Source organism: Astatotilapia calliptera, chromosome 12, assembly GCF_900246225.1.
Source record: "Astatotilapia calliptera chromosome 12, fAstCal1.2, whole genome shotgun sequence".
Lineage (NCBI taxonomy): Eukaryota > Metazoa > Chordata > Actinopteri > Cichliformes > Cichlidae > Astatotilapia > Astatotilapia calliptera.
The window spans coordinates 30,153,946-30,174,486 of NC_039313.1; the positions used below are offsets into that span (position 1 = coordinate 30,153,946).

The 20,541-nt window shown below is 39.6% G+C and overlaps 2 protein-coding genes and 1 long non-coding RNA gene across 3 annotated transcripts; 2 read left to right on the forward strand and 1 right to left on the reverse strand.

The window, feature by feature from the left end:
• Positions 1-133: 133 nt before the first annotated feature.
• LOC113034356 (uncharacterized) lies at positions 134-2,038 on the forward strand. The gene is made up of 2 exons (XR_003274161.1): positions 134-653; positions 1,159-2,038. It is a non-coding gene; the product is annotated as an uncharacterized LOC113034356 (long non-coding RNA).
• Positions 2,039-2,085: 47 nt separating this feature from the next.
• rnft2 (ring finger protein, transmembrane 2) lies at positions 2,086-12,952 on the reverse strand. Its single transcript, XM_026188835.1, has 10 exons — positions 12,838-12,952; positions 12,684-12,761; positions 11,328-11,839; positions 11,166-11,242; positions 10,448-10,548; positions 9,970-10,123; positions 5,368-5,517; positions 3,978-4,043; positions 3,771-3,872; positions 2,086-3,049 (listed from the first exon to the last, which is right to left on the reverse strand). Exons 2-10 carry the CDS (start codon positions 12,728-12,730, stop codon positions 2,915-2,917), a joined length of 1,344 nt encoding a protein of 447 aa, XP_026044620.1. The 5' UTR covers positions 12,731-12,761; positions 12,838-12,952; the 3' UTR covers positions 2,086-2,914.
• Positions 12,953-12,986: 34 nt separating this feature from the next.
• Positions 12,987-18,798, forward strand: spring1 (SREBF pathway regulator in golgi 1). The gene is made up of 5 exons (XM_026188838.1): positions 12,987-13,619; positions 15,668-15,824; positions 15,912-16,063; positions 17,635-17,748; positions 18,268-18,798. The coding sequence occupies exons 1-5, from the start codon at positions 13,524-13,526 to the stop codon at positions 18,349-18,351; spliced, it is 603 nt and encodes a 200-aa protein (XP_026044623.1). The 5' UTR covers positions 12,987-13,523; the 3' UTR covers positions 18,352-18,798.
• Positions 18,799-20,541: the final 1,743 nt, after the last annotated feature.

A 20,541-nucleotide genomic window follows, 5' to 3' on the forward strand; every position in this document is an offset into this window, starting at 1 on the left:
TCGTATTACATAGTTATGTGTACAGGATGATCACATTTTAGAAAAAGTGCAATTTTTATTAGAACTTTAAAAGAATTTAAGCGTGCTAATGCAGAAAACTCCCCAAGATAAAACCAAACAGGAGCGATCCAAGAGTTAATCATTGCATCGCTCTTTTGGGAAAAGATGATGTAAACCCCACACCATGTGACACTGTAATGAATAATACAGTAGTGAGAGAGGTGGGGGAGAAAGGGGGGACGCAAACACTGTAAAGGTTTGCTGAGAAAAAGAGAAGGAGGGTCCTGTATCCTCAAGACTTAAACTGAGTAGACCGTGCGTTTTGCCGCGAAGACGAGATGTGCTGGCTGCCGATAGACCATCCTCTGCTGCTTCCAGGTGACTCAACCTGCAGCTCCCGTCGACCCTCGCCGTGCTCCGTGGCTCAACTCCTCGCGTCGCGCCTACGAAGGATCGGGGATAAGCTGGAGAAAAGCTGGGCGACCGAGCGGGCGGACGTCGGCTACAGCTGCGGGGACAGAGGGACGGTGGTGGTAAGCGGACGGGGTCACCTGAAGGAGGGCTTCCTGTGCGTTGCGCTGCACTTCACCGTGCTCGTGCTGTTCGTCGCGAGGCGACACCTGTAGGGCGCGAGGCTGCCTCACCAGCAACAGGTGAGTAAACAGAGTCACGTCACCTGTTCGAGCGCGAAACCACTAAGCCTATCTCAGATTTGGATGAAAATTCATTTAGGCATATTTGTCAAATTGAAACACACACACACACTAAATAAATACAAAAATGCTTTTTTTGACGCAGGCCAAGAAAACATTTTCTTTACTACTTCCATCAACTTTTCTTGGCCTTTCCCAAATGAAATAATCAATTTTAAGATATAAAAATACATTTAACCTCTCAATATTTGCACAACAACTTTCATCAAGGTACCATAAAAACTGGATAAATAAATTTGGCGATAAAAATGTTTTAAGTATTAGGTAATTATTAAGAGTCGCACTTCTACAGAAAACGAGATGAAATAAATATTAGGATAGAACTGATGCCATTCTCTACATTTCATTTTCAGACGGTGCTAAATAGAAATTATAGCTCTACTGCAGGTTTCACGTTTCTTATAATGCGTCTCAATAAAGTGCGTGTATCTCTATCTCATCATAGACGGTGCCTTTAAGATTATGCATGAGGGAAAGCAACGGGCTCTCATCATTTGCACTTAAAGCAAAGGATGGAGGAGAGTCGGAGGACGCGGTGCAGGAAGAAGTGTGCACAGCGGGTGGAAAAGCGACAAACGAGGAAGCGGGTTAAATTTGTGTTTCAGGAACGGAACTGCGTTTCTGACTATTCTGCATGTGGCATGAAGACTAACTCAGGTCGGATATGGATGCACTATACCGAGCTGAGACGACACCAGCAGCCCTGCAGTCAGTCAGCGGCTATATCTACCCCTACGTGACTCTCCAATTCTGTCATCCCATCTACAAGCCGGTGATGTAATCTTCCCCTGGTAGAGTGGAGGGAAAAGCTTACTAATAGTACGCCTTTAAAATTTTCACCTCCCACAATGCGAGTGCATCAGTGAAAACTGGGGTTAAACTCATTAGACCTTCTGTATCTAGGCTACAATTAGTGCAGCAATCCTTAATAATGCACTGAAATGTTTCCAAGCTTCATAATGCACTGTACCTTTTCTTTTTTTTAAACATAAGCTATAAGTGTAAGCATGTAAATAATGAGAGTGGTTTTTACAGGTGTTTTCTACAGTGTTTAGATGATGTTTACACATTACTCTGCTTTTTTTTTAATCTGTTGGGGGGAGTGTTATGTGGCTTGTTATTATAAAGAAAACTCCTAGGAAGCTATGCTGTTATGCTGTCTGTGATTTCTGCAAAAAAGAAAAAAGCTTTTTCCCCCCTAGTATATTTAATGTAATGTGGGTAAAATTCCTGAAACGGTCTTTTATAAAGTGTATGGTCTTTATACTTTTAAAACATTTCATATGAATTTTTAGCAGTCCTGATAATAAAAAAACGTTTACTGAGATATGTTCTTTGTGTCATTGCATTTAGACAAGAAATACACCTGATATTTGAGCTTAAGTGCTTTATTTCAAAACCAATGATCTCAGTGCTTCACTGCGCATTTTCCATATAGTCCTAGAGTCTATTAAGCAGCCCGAGGAAAATTATTCTAAATAAAATACACAGTAACAACATAAATGAGGAATAACAATGGAAGACAATTTACAGTGTGGACGATTATCAGATATGTGCCTCTGATGTCAGTGACAATGTATGTACTACATATCAACACTTTTACAATGCACCGTTTATGGTCAGGCTACTTAAACGGCACACACCACCTTGTTCCTTATTCAGTATCTATATATGCTTATGTTTTACCAACCACAACATCTTCTACCTAAAGAGTACAAACTGATTTTCCATTAAGAATCATTCTGAGACATTTCATTTTCAAATAAAGTCATTTGTAGAACTAAATCAATACATGTGATGAAATTGTAAAGACAACTCAGAGTGTATATTCAGTCACGTTTTACATAATAACCGCACTTAAAACAAACTTTTATATTAAAAAAAGTCAAATAAAAAGTTACCCATAGATTACAACAGTAGCAAACCATTGAAATTGAGCTCAAGTTTATGTTCCTTTACCACATTGATCATTTCTTTAAACATGTGGCCTCAATCACCAGCTTTATAGGAGATGATTGTTTTTAAATATATTCGATTATGGCCTTCTCAAATGCCTATAAATTTAATGTCCCCAATATATCATGTATTACCCCAATTATTCCTTGCCTGATTTATATAAGACATTTACAGAAACATCACTGTTTACCTGGCTTCAGAGTACAATCACATATCTCTGGATGCTCATGCTATATTATTAGAACTTAGTAAATTTGGAAGTGAGCTGAGGTGGTGCCATCCTTCCAGCATCTCAGGGTCTCAATGACAGTAGACCGACACAGTGGACACGTTCTCTCACGATCGAACCACAAACACAGGCATTCCTCGCAGAACACGTGCTGCAAAATAACAAAATCTTCATTTATTTGATGGCAGAAGTGTGACACATACATAGCTAGGATATCTTGCTAAAAATACCAATAAATAAGTAAATTTGTCGCTCAAGCTACTCTTGTGAAAACTGCATCTAAAAAAAATGGACATAGTCACCATGAAATCATCACGGGTTAATGAAGCCTCGTTGTGAAACATTGAGCATACTTGACCCTCCGTATAAGCACTTCCGAAACCAGATGTCACAACTGCAGGGAACATCTGACTGTGAAACCATGTGACATAACCATGGAAACAACAAAAGCAATAATCACATGTTAGGCTTGTCCTGCATTATTGCTCTTTTGGATAAAGGGGGCTGTAATTTCAAAAATTAACATCAGTCACTGAACCTAGTGACTGAGCCCTTATTAGAGGATCAAGGAATCTAAAAGCTGTTTGTGACCACAGAGCCACCCTCTGCTGGCCATTAGAAAGAATGCAGGTTTGGTTTCAGACCCAGAAACTATGTCCATCTTTTATAGAAGTCTATAACATAATTGTTATTTACAGATGATAACAGAGCAACAAAAGTAGGTCATATTAACTTTTAACCACACCCAAATAACAGTCAGTATATAGTGACATTCAGTGACAACAATTTTGACTTTAAATGAGCCAAATAATTTGCAAAATTTAGATTTTTTTTTTTTTTTACCATTTTGTTACCAGTTAATGAACCCTTACCTGACAGAGAAGTGCAATGGGGTCTCTAAAATCAGCCTGACAAATAGCACAGACATCACCTGCCTCGCTGCACTGCTGACTGCCAGCTCTCACTCCATAACTCTGGATGACATATGCACAAACACACAAAGGAGTGAAATCTTCTGGATAGTCATTTAGATTTTTTATAAATTCTTAAAAAAACAAAAAACAAAACCCACAACTGACCTGGGAGCTGCAGAGCATGACCAAGGCCTTGTGTATTGCAGATATACGTCCGCAGATGTCAAAGGACTGCAAATCCATCAAGATCAAGACAAAGCACAATTATTTAAAAAATAAAAAAAATATGGAATTACAGCATCCGTCAGGATTCCCCATTTCATCCAAAATTAGAAAGGACTTAGTTTACAGACATGCAAACAGATTCACAAGTCCATATTTGGGCACACCGCTGCTTTGAAATGAAAACAAAGAAACAAAAATCTATTTTACATAACTGTTCATTTCAACTTTAAAACAACAAAAATGGATTTCTTTTAGGGGCACACCTCACTAACTTAATTCTTATCTCACTGTCTTTATATGAAATAAAGCCATTACAAATTGATCAAAAGTCCAAATTGTTTCAGTTACACACAAACTAGACCTTTGATAACTTCCTTCACCTACAGCCTTCTGGTGTAAGCTCGTTTCTTTGAAGTTCATTCAACTGTTGCCCAGTCATTCAACACCGTTATGACGACAATGACTCAAAGAAGCATTCATATCAGCATGCTGTTATACTAAAGCAAGCCTTGCTTTGCCTGATTCTGGAAAACACCTGTGTGCTGCAACTTGTACATGGAGTACGCACATCCAGGAGATTACCCACGTAACTCAGTCGAACACCCCCATATTTAAGAACTACAACATCTGATTCACTGTTATATTTAAAGAAAGCAGGTCAATAATTGTAACCACACATTGTAGAATGAATAGCCTCAGAGTGTAAATAATCTTTGCATCATCCATAGACTTGCTCATTCATGTTCCATTAATTTTCACTATTTCTGTTCTCCCACAGAATGTCGTGTCCAACTTTTAGTGAGTCATTGCCCAAGAAAGTCTATTTTCTGAGTTTTGAAGTCTTTTTAAAGGCTGACCTTCCTGTGACCATTGACTAAGTTTTCTGCCTTCTTTCTTCCCCTGTCACGGGTCCATGAGCTGAGGTGCATTCTTACTCTGAAACTAATGTTGCTTAAAAACATCATCATTGTCAAATGTGACAATGCTGGGGTTTTTTTTTTTTTTTTCCACCAGTTTTACAGAAATTTGCAGAGGCATTACCTGTCCATACTGGGAACAGCAGACTAAATGGTACTAATGACTTACAATTATTGGGGAGAAAAGAATGGTTGAGGAAAAGTCTGATAATTTTAAATGACCCCTCATCTGGATTCTCTCCCCCTCATACCAATACATGACTGAAAATAATGACTGAATTTTGATGATTTGTTTGCAAAGGAGCACCACTAAAATTCTACCAGAAGTCTAAAAGTAAGTCTTTAGTGGAAACCTTCCATGCAAAACCTAAAAAAAAAAGGACAAAAGCAATTTTGCCCTCAGGTGCTGAAACCTTGCAGAGGCTGTAGATGATGATGAGTGTAGCTCCCAGGAAGTAACTGTTTGAGGGGTCTTCTCCCATGATGTACTTGTACCACAACTGGATGGGAACGAGGGCTCGAAACAGCTGGCTCAGCTCCTCGATCAGCAGGTAGAACTTACCCTGCACAAACACACACAATATTAAAAACTACATCAATAGCTGAGACTTCAATTATTCAGTGTCAGTGACTATATGTGGCCATGTAAACTGAATGGCAGCACTTTTGAAAAAGAAACAAAAAAGACACATAACACAAGTTTCAAATATAAGGAAAAAATATATATACCCAGTGGAGACAATATGTATTCTTTGTCTGCTCCACTCACTAGCTGTCCAAAAAAGCAAAAAGGACTCAGTAGCTTCAGGGCACTCTTCTATCTAGTTGAGAGCAGTGTGGTATTAAAAGCTTAAAACAGCATGCCTCCAGCCCAAATGTGGCCGCTGTCCAGATCTCAGCAGTTTCACAGCAGTACAAGCAATTTCCTCACACTGCAAGGGAAACTGGCAGCGGCTCTTTCCACCTGCTACCCAGTGCCCACATTAAGCTCAGCCCTATGGGGGCTCGCTAGCTATCTTTAAAGGGCCTCCCTTCCGTAATCACAGAGTAGAAATGTACTTCTGTCCCCACTGCCACAAAGTGTGTTAAGTGAATTGGGGACGGTTAAAAGCGGGGGCGAACAAAACGAAGGCAAACTTGATTCCCCGATTGCCCTGGCTTGCATAATGACTTCCTGGATGATAGCTGACAAAGATTGATGACTGTGGGTAAAGAGGCACAAGCAGCTGGGTAGGCAGGGGAAGTAGACCTCTACTAGCTACTAATTCATCTTCCTTATTGTCCCCTCAGTCTGGCATCCCACAGTGCCCATCACGCCCACGTAAAAACTGTCAAATTTAAAGTTTGGAGATGAGCCAGCCAGTGTGAGTAGCAGATACTGCTTGAGTAGTCCTTAGCTTAGCCATTACTGTACATTTTTATCTATAAGACTGGAATCTACATTACTCAGAAAGGATTGACAAACAAAATGTGTAGTCGGTTCTGTCATAGCTTATTCTTACTTCCTTTGACTGGCACATTGTGGGTCATTCTTTTAGGGCTGTTGCAATATCCAATGTTATTTTGGACCTCAAAACAAAAAAGGATGCACTAATATTATCACAATATGAATAAAATAACAGTAATAATAGCGTCACTCAAATTTAGCTATATATAAAATACGAGTGTATGGAGGTGGTAAGAAAGTTACACAAGAAGAACAATTGCAGTGACAGTTACACAGAAACTGCAAGCTGGACAAATCTTATCACTAAAATTAGCTACACAGTTATTCAATTCACCCGAAACATGAATTTACTTTGTTCTATACTGCCTTACATGTAATACAATTTGACTTTGTATGACTGTTCAAACTAAAAAACTTTAACAATGAGATTTAGTTAATAGAACTTACTGGACGCTCCTGTTCGAGTCATTTTTTCCACAGCTACCAAAAGTCTAAAAAGGAAATCTATCTGGCGTAGGCAGAACAAACATTTAAAATAATTTTTGTGCATTCTTTACCTTCTTTAGTTTATTATTTTTATTTTATTTTTATTATTTTTTCTTAACAGAGCTGCATTTCTGTGCAAAGGTCTTGCGCAAATGCTCACTTCTTTATATTGTTCTTCCAAGGAACCAGCCTTTCTTGTCATTTTTTTAAAAAAAAAAGTAGTCTTCAGCAAAAGTTTCCCAGGTTTTCTGAAGGTCTTTTAAAGGTTTTCTTTGGGCATTGGCAGCTTTGTCGTGCGGTCCAGTCTTTGTACTCGACCATTTTCAGTTGAACACTTTTCTTGTTTTGTTTTTTAAAAGTGTGTGTCCTTAAAAGAAATGAGGAAAAATGAAGGGCAAAAGAAGAAGTAAATGCCCTAAAAATGATCTACAGTATATTACAGTAGCTGAAAGTCATGTTCTTAAGAAATAGAGTAAAAAAAAATCCAAAGACTCTGTGAAAGGTCTTTGATATGCATACCTGCGATATGCATTTATTTTATAGTAATTTCTCTACTCTTGGGATTTATTAGGTATATCTTATGTATTTAAAATATATTTAACTCCATATTAGCACGACTGAAATTAGCGACAACTTGATAACACTGAAAATACATGTTTAGTAATTACCCATTAAATAAGATTCAAGCAAAAGCAGTTTTATGAGTCTATGCCTTTAAAACATAACCGTCATGGAACTTCTAATCGCATGCCCGCTATTGCTTGTGCAAACTTGTGCTGACTGCAGTGATTATGTGGAATCATTAGTGTATCCACAGCTGGACACAGTAATGAATCCAAAAGGCAGATTATATGACTTCATGGGGTTCAGAACAGACAGCACTGTCTGGCTTCAATGAGAAAAAAGCTAAGAATTGATGATATAATTGGGGATTACCAAAATATTTTACGTGTCCCATCACAACTGTGAAGCTTCAATCCGTGTGTGTATATTTGTGTGTTTGTGAGCGGAGGATACAGGTAATGGTCCAGCTCCAGGGAGGGATGACCTCACCTCTGCAATCCCCTCGAGGGCAAATGAGCTCAGTTGCTGGCTGGTGTGGTTCTGATAGGCCTCTAGGTTTGTTTATCAGTGGAAAATTTAATCCTAATACTTTATAACTCCCCCCTCCTCTACCTCCCATTTAACGCACAAGCACACAACAGGAATACAAGCTGCACCTGTATGGAAATCAAAGTGTGTGTGTGTGTGTGTGTGTGTGTGCGTGCGCATTTGCAGTCATACTTTGTCGCCTCAGGACAGAAAAAAACCACACAAGCAGACACCCGCACTCACAAGGCTCACCTAAGGAGTACCGTTTAAAACCTAATGAATACAAAACAGCTTCACACTGTGACCCTTTAGCACTTTGTTCACTCAGTGGAGTATTTCATCATAGTTTAGCAAATTTTCTTTTTTCACCTCATGAACCGAGCTTAACAACTTTAAGAGTGAGCACCCTGTAACTTGACATGTTGTGAACAAGCATGAATACTGCCTTTTGACAGAAACTTGGCTTAGATGTCTTTCAAGTTTGCTATACAATCTTACAACATATACAACCTGGTATTTCATTAATGAGTTAAAGAGAAAGAAAGGTTTTTGATCAAGTTGTTCTAAATCTTAATAATAATAATTTGCAGTGTGATAATCGAAGAAGAAAAGAATGACATGATCTGGAAAGTAAAGATGCTCAGTTTTGGTAAAAGCCTAATCAAAATTAATCAGTTGTATGGCCAATAATTATAATCTCAATTATTTGATATTTTATGATTTTTCATGAACTTTAACATTTGCATTTGATTCCCTTTTTTTCCAAATACAGGATTTGCTTGGGTTTTAATTAGAAATCGCATGAAAAGCAAACGTGAACGTGGTCAAAGACACAAGTCATCTGGTTGTGAGTTTATGACCCTTCCTGCAAAGTCACCTGGCAGTCGCTCCCTGCCTGCAGCCTCCACTGCAGGAGGCCTGCAGATGAAGGCAACAAGACGACCGGGCTGAATGTGCTTGCAAAGCCAGCGTGGTAGCCATGGGGAGAGAGACTGAGAACATAAAGCCAACAAACAACTGACCGCCAAAAGGGGACACTGTGAGAAATCCCCTGAGACCTTGCAACCATTAAATTGCCTTCCACAAGTTTACCTACCGAAATCTTTTATGTCTATTACTGCTTGTTAACGAAATACTCTTTTTCCATCATCTTGGTCTTAAATGAGCTAAATAATGAGTAAAGTTGAACTTTTAGGGAGGAGCAAAAGAGGACTGCTGTCAAGGAAAGGAGTACGCTTGATTTTAACACAGACAAAATGATTGCTTTACAGTGAAAATCAAGGCAAAGAAGAATTCATTTTTATCTGTTATATCTGTTCACTGCATCACTATCTGATGAAGAAATCTACAACACTCTTACATCACTCTGACCAGACCTGATGACAGAGTAATGAGCACAGAGTTTCAGATTAAAGCCGCTGCCCAGTCACAGTGGAAGGACCTGGTTGAGATGATTTAGCTATCTGACTATTATACCTTCTGGCCACATTCTAAATGAGGTTTTTCAAAAATGTGCAAAATCTGGACGTTTCTATTGGACATCGATCTAAGTGGAAGAAAATTAAAGCAGTGGTCCCCAACCCCCGGGCCACAGACCGGTACCGGTCCATGAGTCGTTTGGTACCGGGCCGCGAGAGTTGATGTTACTCTCAATGTCGTTGGCGCATTTCAGGAGGACGCTGCTAATAAAGTTACACAATTACACAGTGAATTTGCATTTATTATTATTTTTACAAAATGCCACAGTTTTTTGTCTTGGTCGTATCATCCTCGACACCTTAAAGGCCGGTACGTGAAAACATTGTCTGACATTAAACCAGTCTGTGGCACAAAAAAGGTTAGGGACCGCTGAATTAATGGATACTTATTTCTTAATTTACACTTTCACTGAAATCAAAATGTTGTCTTGGTCTCTGTATCTTTTTTTAACATGAAAAACGTGCATTTTCTGTAAAAAGCTCTAGAAAATGAATGAATCTGGATTTCTTACCCTGGATTTGAATGCCAGGAGAATCTTAGGCAGAAAGAGGACAAAGCATTTCAGGATGATGGTGACGTACTTGAGTACAAAATCTGTGATGCCCACTGCCCAGATCAGATCAAAGAAATCAAAGCTGTTGAGGATGGGCTTGGCAAATATGAGGCTAGAAGAGAAAAACAAAATGAATCAGCAACTTATTGTCAAGGATGGTGTTGCTTACACTTCGTCTAATGACAAACAACAGCAGGAAAAGATGTCAGAACATGTCAGAAACTCTGTGGAAACAAAACAACAAAACAAACAAAAATACTCACAGGACAAGATCAGACAAGAACGGGAACACTGCCTGAAGGAAATGGAAGTAAAAATAAAACGCACAACATAAAAATGAATGGGGAAAAACCTAAATGTATATGTAGAAAAAATAAAATAAAATGGCAGGCAAAGAAACACAGAACTACTAGAAAAATCTTTGCTGGTACACTACCTGTTGTGCAGCTCTTCATGACTAAATGTGTAGTAGATATACACGATGTTCCCTCCAAGGAACATGATGATCCATAGAGCAACAAATACAGAACGTTCCTCCTGGTAACAGAGACACATAGAGGGATTTCAAGCAACATGCACCATACATTTCTTCTAAATGTGCTGCTGCAAACTAACAGAATGCTTGGTGTGTTATGAGTTTGTTTGAATGTGAAAGAGCATGTACATAAAAAGTCAATTTTAAAAGGTATTTCAGTGATTATACACCAAATTGATTTATGATGTTTAGAATAAGACTTATTCAGCGCGTATATTTTTCTTATGCTCATCAAGACCAACGACGATGATGAATTAATCCACCTACAAAATCTTCTGTCTGCCAAAAAATGATTACACTTATTTATTTATTTTTACAATACAGCTCTGTTGTAGTCCAATTGTTATTGAAACGGCACTACGTTACATTTAACACACAATATCGTCAAAAAATGGATCAGTGCATTCTGTTTTAACATCACTAAAAATATTATTTAATAATAATAATTACTAATTTAATATCATTTAACAGTTTTATTAAGTATAATAAAGAGAAATAAGGAACATAATTACATCTTTCAGTAATAATTGCTGTGCTAAAACGTGCTTGGAAAACGTTAGCGTGAATCTGATCTAAGAATAAAATAGCTATACTTCTTGGATTTTGTTCTACCATTTACCCGTAATGATACTTGGTGCCTTAAAGTGGAATTGGCATAGGCAAACGTGCTGGCCATCCCCACGCATACAGCAATTCCTGCGAGAGAGGTGCAATATCATCAGTGCATGAGAGGTACCGTTAAACAATCTTAGCCACATTAGTCCTCCACAAGCTGAAATACCTAGTTTATGCTGAAAGCAGACTTTAGCCAACAAAATAAGGATGAAGGGGAAGCCTCTCTGTAGCCAGGTGACCACTGCTTTCAACTCAGACAAAGCTGGGGCTGGGGTGGACTGGTCTTCCTGGGCCTCCTCCCTGGAGCTGTGCCTTTCTGAGCCAGCTGCTGTGGTAGCCTGCTGGAGCAGGGACGAGGTCCTATGCTGAAGGGGCTGATGGTGGAAGTGGTGATGGTGATGATGGTGCTGAGGTGGCCGAGGGAGAAAAGGTCCACCCTCTGTGCGATGGGGCCCCCCTTCCTCTCTGGATGATGCTGTCATCTGGATAAAAACTTCAGGGGGAGAGCCCAAGACTAAGCCGGCTGCCTGGAATTGGGCAGAGGAGACAGAGCTGGAGGGGACACCAACAAGGCCGGAGAAGATCTGCTGGGGAGAAGCGGGTGATTCAGGCTTCAGGCAGTCAAACACACCACCCTCATCCAGGCTGCTTTCCGATCCCAGAGTTTGGCTTCGGCTCCTAAATGGAGAAAAATTGCACGTAGTATAGTATGCAGTCTTTGAATAATCATCAGCATCTTAATCTGTGTAGTGTGTTCTTCAATTATCAGAAAACCTCTGGGGACAAAGATGTGTTTTTCTTTTACTCCAAGTCACAGATATTAAATTGAGACTGATGATAAAACTTGATGAGTTTGGCTTTCAGTTGCAGTTTTTCTTAAACAGGGGTTAAATGAATGAAATGAAGAAGCCTAAAGCTCCCTCTTCAGAGCCACGTCCTCTAGCTCTTCTGCTGGGGACACTGAGACATTCCCAAGCCAGCTCAGAGACATAATCTCTTGAGCGTACCCTGGGTCTTCCCCAAGGCCTCCTCACAGTAGGGGATGCCCCAAACACCTCACCCAGGAGGCATTCAGGTGGTCCAGATGTCAGATGCCCAAACAACTTCAACTGATTCATTCATTGCAGAGGAGTAAAAGCTTTATTCTGAGTTCCTCCTGTATGACCGAGGTCTTTAGTATGTCTCTAAAGGCCGGCCTGAGCGCCATTCATTTCCGCTGCCAGTATGTTGCTCACTGAATTATTGAACTAAACGCGATTGGAGCTCCAATTTTTTATTCTGGCAAAATGAAATGATGCTGGTCTATAACTCCTTTTGTTTTGTGCTGAGAGTAATTAAGAGTTATAAGGCAACAAATGGAGGAAGGCCAAACTCAAAGTGTTGCAACAATGTTGGAAAGCACATATAACCTACAATTGCAAATATGTGGCCTTGCCAAAACTACCAAGAAAGCATACAGGCGGTGCAGGCAGAAGGGGTGACAAAAGCATCTGTGCATTTGTGCAGCACCTCCTTTCCCCACCTTTCAGAGGGCATGCCATCCGTGTTGCTGCTGTGTCTCCTCTGCATGGCATACCGATCATCACCACATGGTCCAGTCCTGTAAACGCACAAATCCACAGTATCATCACCAGTATGTGATTCACAGAAGTGACCAGAAATATAAACCACTTTACCTGAATTAATGCGGTGTACTGGACTACAGCTCTTGTCATGGTTGTTGTAAATGGTTAGCTAGACAGCTGCTGCTGCTGCCCAGACGATCCGCTCGGGAAACTTCCGGTGTGGCGTCACTAAGACCGCCATCTACCAATCAGCACCTTCTTTCCGACCACACTACATCCGTGCTGGGGATTTGTTTTGCTGATGCTGGATGTCAGATTTTGCTGAAAAAAAATCCCACCGTTTCTTCTTACTAGACATAATTTTGGACATGATCGAATTATTATCTACAGAGGAGACGAAGAAGCGTTATTAAACAGCGTCATAGCTTATTGGTTATCGCTCCTCATTATTTATCTAGCAACACCGAGAGCAGACGGCGCTAGCTAGCAGGCTAACAAAGCTGGCATTTACAGTGAAACACTTAGCTTGCATGTCCAGCGCGTAATTCGGTAGTTTCAAAACATTATATTTAAAGGTTGCTATTGTGAGTTTAAGAGTTAAAACATGGGTTAGCTAGAGTTAGCTATTTTCCGTCTATGTCCTATATTTGCATTTTTACCACCAACTGAGCTAGCTTTACATTATTTACAGTTAGCCTTTTCATATTCCTGAAAATTGAAGACAGCCAGAGAACTGCTATCCGTGGAGGTTTGATGTGTTGGGCTGTCACTTGCATTTCCCCAAAGCAAGCCATGCTATGATGGTGCTACGGCGGCTACTGAGAAAGCGCTGGGTGCTGGGAGTTGTCTTTGGACTCTCCCTCATCTACTTTCTGACCAGCACACTCAAACAGGTACAGAAACTCACACTGAGATAAGTCGATTACAGAAAAAAACATGCAAGAGGAAAAAAAGATCTAGTCACTTTCTTTTTTCTTTGCTTTGTAAAAACAAAAAAACACACTACATGCCAATTCTAAGTAGGAAACCAAACATACACGCATTAGTAGGGAGCTGTATATCCAAGCTTCTACCTTGTCCAAATAACTATTCTTCTGAATAATCACAATTTGTGGCATTATTTTTTGAAAGTGTAGCTGGGTCTAATATTACAGACTTTTACCAGCATCTAAACAATAATTTATGCCCACTTTTTTGACAGATTTCTAAATGAAAATGTTTGTGCTTTCTGTTTTGTGTGTGTATGTGTTCCTCAAGCTTGGGTCCTCTACCAGCAGCCCGAGAATGTGAGGGCTCTGATCTTAGCTGTTCCTATGACTGCACTCTTCTGGACAGGCCTCTGATGGTCAGCCTGCAGTCTGCTGGAGCCACTATTCAATTTTGGGGTTTACAGTTCGTATCACTGGGGCCACTTGACTTTTCCTTCCACGTCTGCTTCAGTTGTTCCTTCAGCTTCTCAGTTTTCTCATGCTTTCTTTTTGAAGTTGTTGTCCCATGGGATAGAGACATTTGCAGTCTCCTGCTTTTTGTCAGCCACCACTTTCTGTGTGGCTGGCCATCAGCTTCTTCTCTATCCTGAAAGTCCCACAGGGTCTTAGCCCTGCAGTTTTCAGCCAGCAGGTAATAGTAGACTTCTAAAACATATGCGCATAGATATTCTCGTACACTATCCCAGCCACTTGATAGGTCCTCTCAATGTATGTTGTCCCTTCTTGCATCTTAGATTCTGCTGCAGTGTGCTGGATAGTTCTAGGAAGCCTTTGCACAGTCTGCAGCTTGGTTTCTGTCAGCTGTGGTAGACCCCTGCCTCTATGGATCTGGTGCTTAGGGCCTATTCTTGTGATGCCATGAGCTGCCTCTGTGCTGTCCTTTAAGTCTCTAGCCACTGGTAGGATTTCTTGATGCCAGCCACTTCCTCCATCTGTTGATGGTACACCCCATGTAGGGGCTTGGTCTTGTATGATAGCTCCTCTTGTTCCTCATCACCAGCTGCCTTCAGCCAGCTGAAGACCTCATAGAGCAGCTTAACTTGGGGGCTCTCTGTCTGATGCATTAACGGAGGCTCCACGTTTCTTCCTGGATTGTGGCTCTGACACTCATTAATCCTCTTTATTCCTCTCTCTGTTGCTCATAGAGCCTCAGGGTGATGGCCTTTGGGTGGAGAACTCATCAGTGGCACCTGTGGCCCTCTCATTATTATTATTATTATTATTATTATTATTATTATTATCTGATGACTACCATTGAGCTGACCGTTCTGCCTCCTGGCAGCTCCACCTCTTCAGTCCAGATCACCTTTACTTTCTTTCTAACCATTCAGCCACACACTCACTCAGTCTGAATGACACCTTAATGTCTAGAGTCTCGGATTACTGCTGCACCAGTAGCTGGTGCTTTGACCCAGCTACTGGTCAACGTACCCGTTATTTCCAATGCTGTGCTCATGTGCGGACTCATGTGCCTATTCAGTTTGGTTACGGTGATGCTGCGCAGGATCTTTGCTTTTCCTTGAACTGCACTTTTCTGGACAAAGATGTCGGTTTTCATTCCTGGAATCTGCTTTTTCACTGCCCAGAGTGTTCAGATCATCAAAGTGACCACTGTTCCCCTCTCCTTGTACATCTTCTCTGGCTCTTCTCTCAGCCCTTGGTATTTCTCAAGCTTCTCGTGTTTCTTCATCCTGATGTTGCTATTGCTTGGTATTGCTACTGCTGGGTATTGCTACATCGATCACTATGGCCTTCTTACTCTACTTGTCTTCTACATTGTTGAAACAGTGGCTATAGTTTCTCGAAACATTACTGTTATTGACAGATATTATCTGTCAGAATAATAATATAGTGAATTTAGAATAGGGTTATATGCGCAACCATATTCTGAAATTTATGTTGCTCTTCATTAGCTTTCCATGACCCGTTTCTTGTATGTGTGCATTTTTCAGGAGGAGCGGACCATACGAGACCGAACACTCTTAGAAGTTAGAGATTCAGATCATCGCATCCCCTGGAAAGTCCGCTTTAACCTGGGGAACAGCAGCCGACAGATCACTCAGTGTAGAAATTCCATCCAGGGCAAGACACTGCTTACAGACGAACTTGGTGAGATTACTCAACACCATACAGTGATAACACATCGGATGTAGCCTGTAACCAGTGCTTATCATAATCTGCATTAATGTTTTACAGGATATGTCTGTGAGAGAAAAGACTTGCTCGTTAATGGCTGCTGTAACGTCAATGCTCCCAGCACCAGACAGTACATATGTAAAAGTTGCCTGGCCAATGGATGCTGTAGCATCTATGAGTATTGCGTGTCATGCTGTCTCCAGCCCGATAAGGTAATCTGTCACATCAAGGGCCTTCAGGATCATCGCGTTTAACTTTCATCGGAAAAGGCATATCTGCCCACATGCTGTGCACCTTTGCATGCACACATTTGAAACTAGGGCTGCTCAATTAATCGAATTTTAATCACGATTACGATCTGGGCTTTCAACGATCATTAAAAATGACTGAGCCGATTATTAGCCCCTCCCTCGTTTATCCGCGACACCTTAAAGGCCGGTCCGTGAAAATATTGTCGGGCATAAACCGGTCCGTGGTGCAAAAAAGGTTGGAGACCGCTGATTAAGAGGACCCGAGGGAAGCTCGGAAAGCTAAGCAGAAGTTATTTGGAGAGTGACTGCCGTTGGTTGAAAAGAGACGTAAAAAAAAAAAAAAACTTCAGTGGTGTTGCACACTATTTTATATTATTTTTTAAAGTCATTGTTAACCCTTTAAAGCCGTCAGAGCAGCACGCTCCGTTTTGTGTAACTATTTTTAAATCCCTGTAGAACCTGGACCATGTAAGCTAGCGCAATAATTTGTTTTGCATATGAAACCGGAGGAGTTGTACTTACATCTCATACCATCAGCTTGTCCTCGGTCACGGTTTCCTTCCACATAAAGCTTTGCAAAAATTGCATAAAAAGCGCTTGCAGGAACAAAAACATAATATTCCAGAAACACGCTTCGCTGATCCGATCAGCTGTTCGTAACACTTCCCACAGTGAAACAGGCGTCAGCGCGAACTATCACATGTCCGCCATTTCCTGGCCGAAACCGATAGTGACGTCATTTTCGCGGAAATGTAGTTTTTTTTACTTGTAGGCCTTAAAGGCCTATACTGGTCATGTTTGACTTTTCTGAATAGTTTCTGGGATGCTTAGAACTCGAATTGCACAGCTGGAAATAGTTTATTTTGATGCACCTGCTGTTTTCTTTGCAAATTTGCATCATAGGATTGTTTTTTTGTTTTTCCTGCAGTATATAAAAATTGGTGTATCTCCAAAATAAAACTATGAACACACTCAAAATAAGTTTCCTGTTGTTGTAAACTATTTTTTGCAACTTTTTTGTATTTAAAGTTTTGAGGGATAAACCTCTTAAATTTCTCCAAGTAGAAATATATGTAAAAAAACAAACAAAAACGATTTTCAATTTTTTTTTGTAGTTTATTGCACTTTTTTGCAATTAATGTAGTTACTATGGACTTAATGCATACATATTATTAAAATATGGGCTATAACAGTTGTATAGCAACTTGAAATGCTCCCATAAATGGCACTACAACATGTAAAAAAATAATATAAGCTCTGGCGGACTTGGTTCTATAGTAGGTCTTAAAGGGTTAAATAAATATCGTCAAATAATCGTGATCTCAATTTCAGTGAAAATAATCGTGATTATCATTTTTGCCATAATCGAGCAGCCCTATTTGAAACCAAAGATATCATTTAAAATTGCATATTGAGTTTGCATTTTAAGCAAAGCAGTGCATGCAATGGGAACAGATAATAAATCTAAGTGATTATAAATCTATACATGTTTTTGTACATGTTCAATTTCTTTTCTTTCTATTTTTGTTTAGCAACTTCTTCTTGAGCGCTTCCTGAATCGTGCAGCTGAAGGTTTCCAGAATCTTTTCACTGCTGTCGAGGATCATTTTGAGTTGTGTCTGGCCAAGTGTAGGACATCTTCACAAGTATGTTAAGTTCAACAGAAGAAACAAACATGAATTGTTAGATTTTCCAAACCAGTTTTAAAGTGTTGACCCATACAAATCATAATAACAATAACTGTAATCATTTGGAAACAAAGGAATAGTGAAATTAGTAGTCTGGCGGATATGCAGCAACACTTACCCTTATCTCTTGACATTCAAAGTCGATATTTTGCTCATACATTTATCTGTATATTTTTCAGACAGTTGTTGACAAAAGATACGCTTTTATTTGAACTTGATGCATCACTATGACACATAATGATTTTCTCATGAATTTCCTGAGACAGTTGGTTCATTTAGAAATTTGAAAAACTCCCCAAAATAAAAATAAATAAAAAACAGAAACAAAACTGATTCTCGGCTAATCTCATTGTAAATCACTGAATCTGCACAAGCTTTGAATATTTTCAGTACTGTGAAAGTATTGAGAAGAGCAATATAAGTGCTTTGTGAAAAAACTTTTTAGTTTGTCTCATTTCTATTTTTCCCCTTCTCCAGAGCGTTCAACATGAAAACACGTACCGAAACCCTCAAGCAAAGTACTGCTATGGTGAGAGTCCTCCAGAACTTCTGCCTGTATGAGCCTATTTGACTTGCTTCTGGTGTTTAGTAATCGAAGAGCAATGGAATAGCAATTGACAAATAAGGGTGTTTGTTGAAGAGATGGTGCATATGAAATGCTTGGACAATTTTGCAATATTGTGGCAAAGAGATGAAGGAATGCAAGACCAACCTCAAAAAGGACAAAACGCTGTATGCTTTTTTTTTTCTTCTTTTTTAAAATTATTTACACTTCATAAGTGCATAATACGCTTTATCCGTTCATCCGTGATGATCATCAGGTCTATTTAGCAGGCAGCTCATCCATCAACACTTGCTTCAAACAAGTCATAAAGTCATGTCATGAAATCAAACAAACCTTTCTGTTTTGTTCTGAACATTTTAAAATGGCAAAGAATGTGTCCTAACCTCTGTGTATAGTGCATGCAGATGAAATGCTTATTTAATAAAAGGGACTGTGAAACTGAATGAGTTTCTGCTTTTTTCTCTCTGAATGGTGACATGTAGATTTTGTAGTAGTGTGGTTTAAATGGCAGTTTAACTCTAGCAGGTTTTATTTAACTGAAATAACAGTGGTAGATAGCAATGTCATGCATTCAAATTTTATTAAGCTTGTGGGTCTAAAGCACCAGGAAGAAAATCAAACAAGACATCATTTTGAAATAACAGCTGTTTTTTTATTTATTTATTTTTTAAAAATTAATAGTTATGGTGAATAAATATAAGTTCCACAGAAAAGAAAGATAATGCAAGGAATTTCAGTATAAATAACAGTAAAAAAAAAATCAAAATTTGATTAAAAGTTCTTGAAAATATAGAAACATTTAATATAACTTGATTGTTTTTTATGTGGAGTCCAAACTAATAGCTCTCTGTAAGTTATTGCTATCTGTTTCTTTCTACCTCAGGCAATGTAGCCCCCACACATGGGATAGTTGGTCAGAGCAAAACAATTAATCAACGTGAAGGCTGAGGAAAACAAACTGTCATAATTAGGAGATGTATTAGAGCCATTTCTCATTTTCCTGGTTGGCAAGTTGATTAATTACTGCCACAAGGGAACATGTTGATTGCTTTGAGCTATCAGGTTTGGAACAAAGACATTTCCGATAACGCTTTTATGGTAGCAACATGACGTTTTGGTAAACGGAGATATTTGCTTTATTAGAATTTGTTGAGATGGTTGTTATCATTCACACCTGTGATATCAAATGTGAAGCGTCAAATAGCAGCCAGCTAGAAAAAGATCCAGCTGTTAGCGCAGCAGTACTGGGGTTTACATTTGTTAAGAGGTGCCGATTGGTGGATTTGGGTGATAGCAGACAAAAGCAGCGATTTTCACCTTTTTTTTGTCTGTCAGGTTTAAGCTTGGATAATTGCTTCCCCAGTTGTGCCTTACTTATGTTGTCGATTAGACATTTGCATGTACTTTCTCATTTAAAATAATAAGAACAGCTCAATTTTCCAAAATATCAAAGTACACCCTTCATAAATTTTATAAAAAAAAAAACCCCTCTTTGGCTGTTTTAACCATGTCGGTTGTTGTTTGTACTGAAATATCAGATATATTATAGAGAGAGACACTGTAAAGATCCTTAATGCATAACAGCATACTGAATGCATGAAAAAGTAGCATTTAAAAGTCTTGGACGGGGGTGGGGGGGGGGGGCTAAAGAAAAGCTGCCACAAACTATAACCGCATTTTCACCACAAACTCAGCTAAACTTGTTCATAATCAGAGCAGGTATCCACTCCCCTCCAGGTACTTATGAGGCTGGGTCTTTGTTACTTTACCTTTCCCCATTTTTGTTCCTTTAACATATGAAACAAACATTTGCTCCAGCCATACCAGGTAATCCCCGGCTGCCTTTAGCAGGGTATGACTCCACTGTTTCCTCTCAAATACTTGTTTAGGCATTTTAGGTGGTGATGGCTTTGAGGGACATGTACTTTTAAAGATGATGTTTATACAATTTGCAAGCATTTTAATCCTGGCAATGGTTTCCTCTAGCTTCTTGTGAAGTGAAACGTTTTGAGGATTCAGGTTGTTTTTCTGGTCCTCCAAGATGTCATTTAGACCTTCATACATGAAGCGCAAGCTGCAATGAACTTTTGTCCAATTAGGAGGAAAGCTCTTCTGGACGTGGAGCTCAGGGAAGCCAGGTAACCAAATACCAAGGTGTTTTCCATTGGCTTCATCCTAAAAGAAAA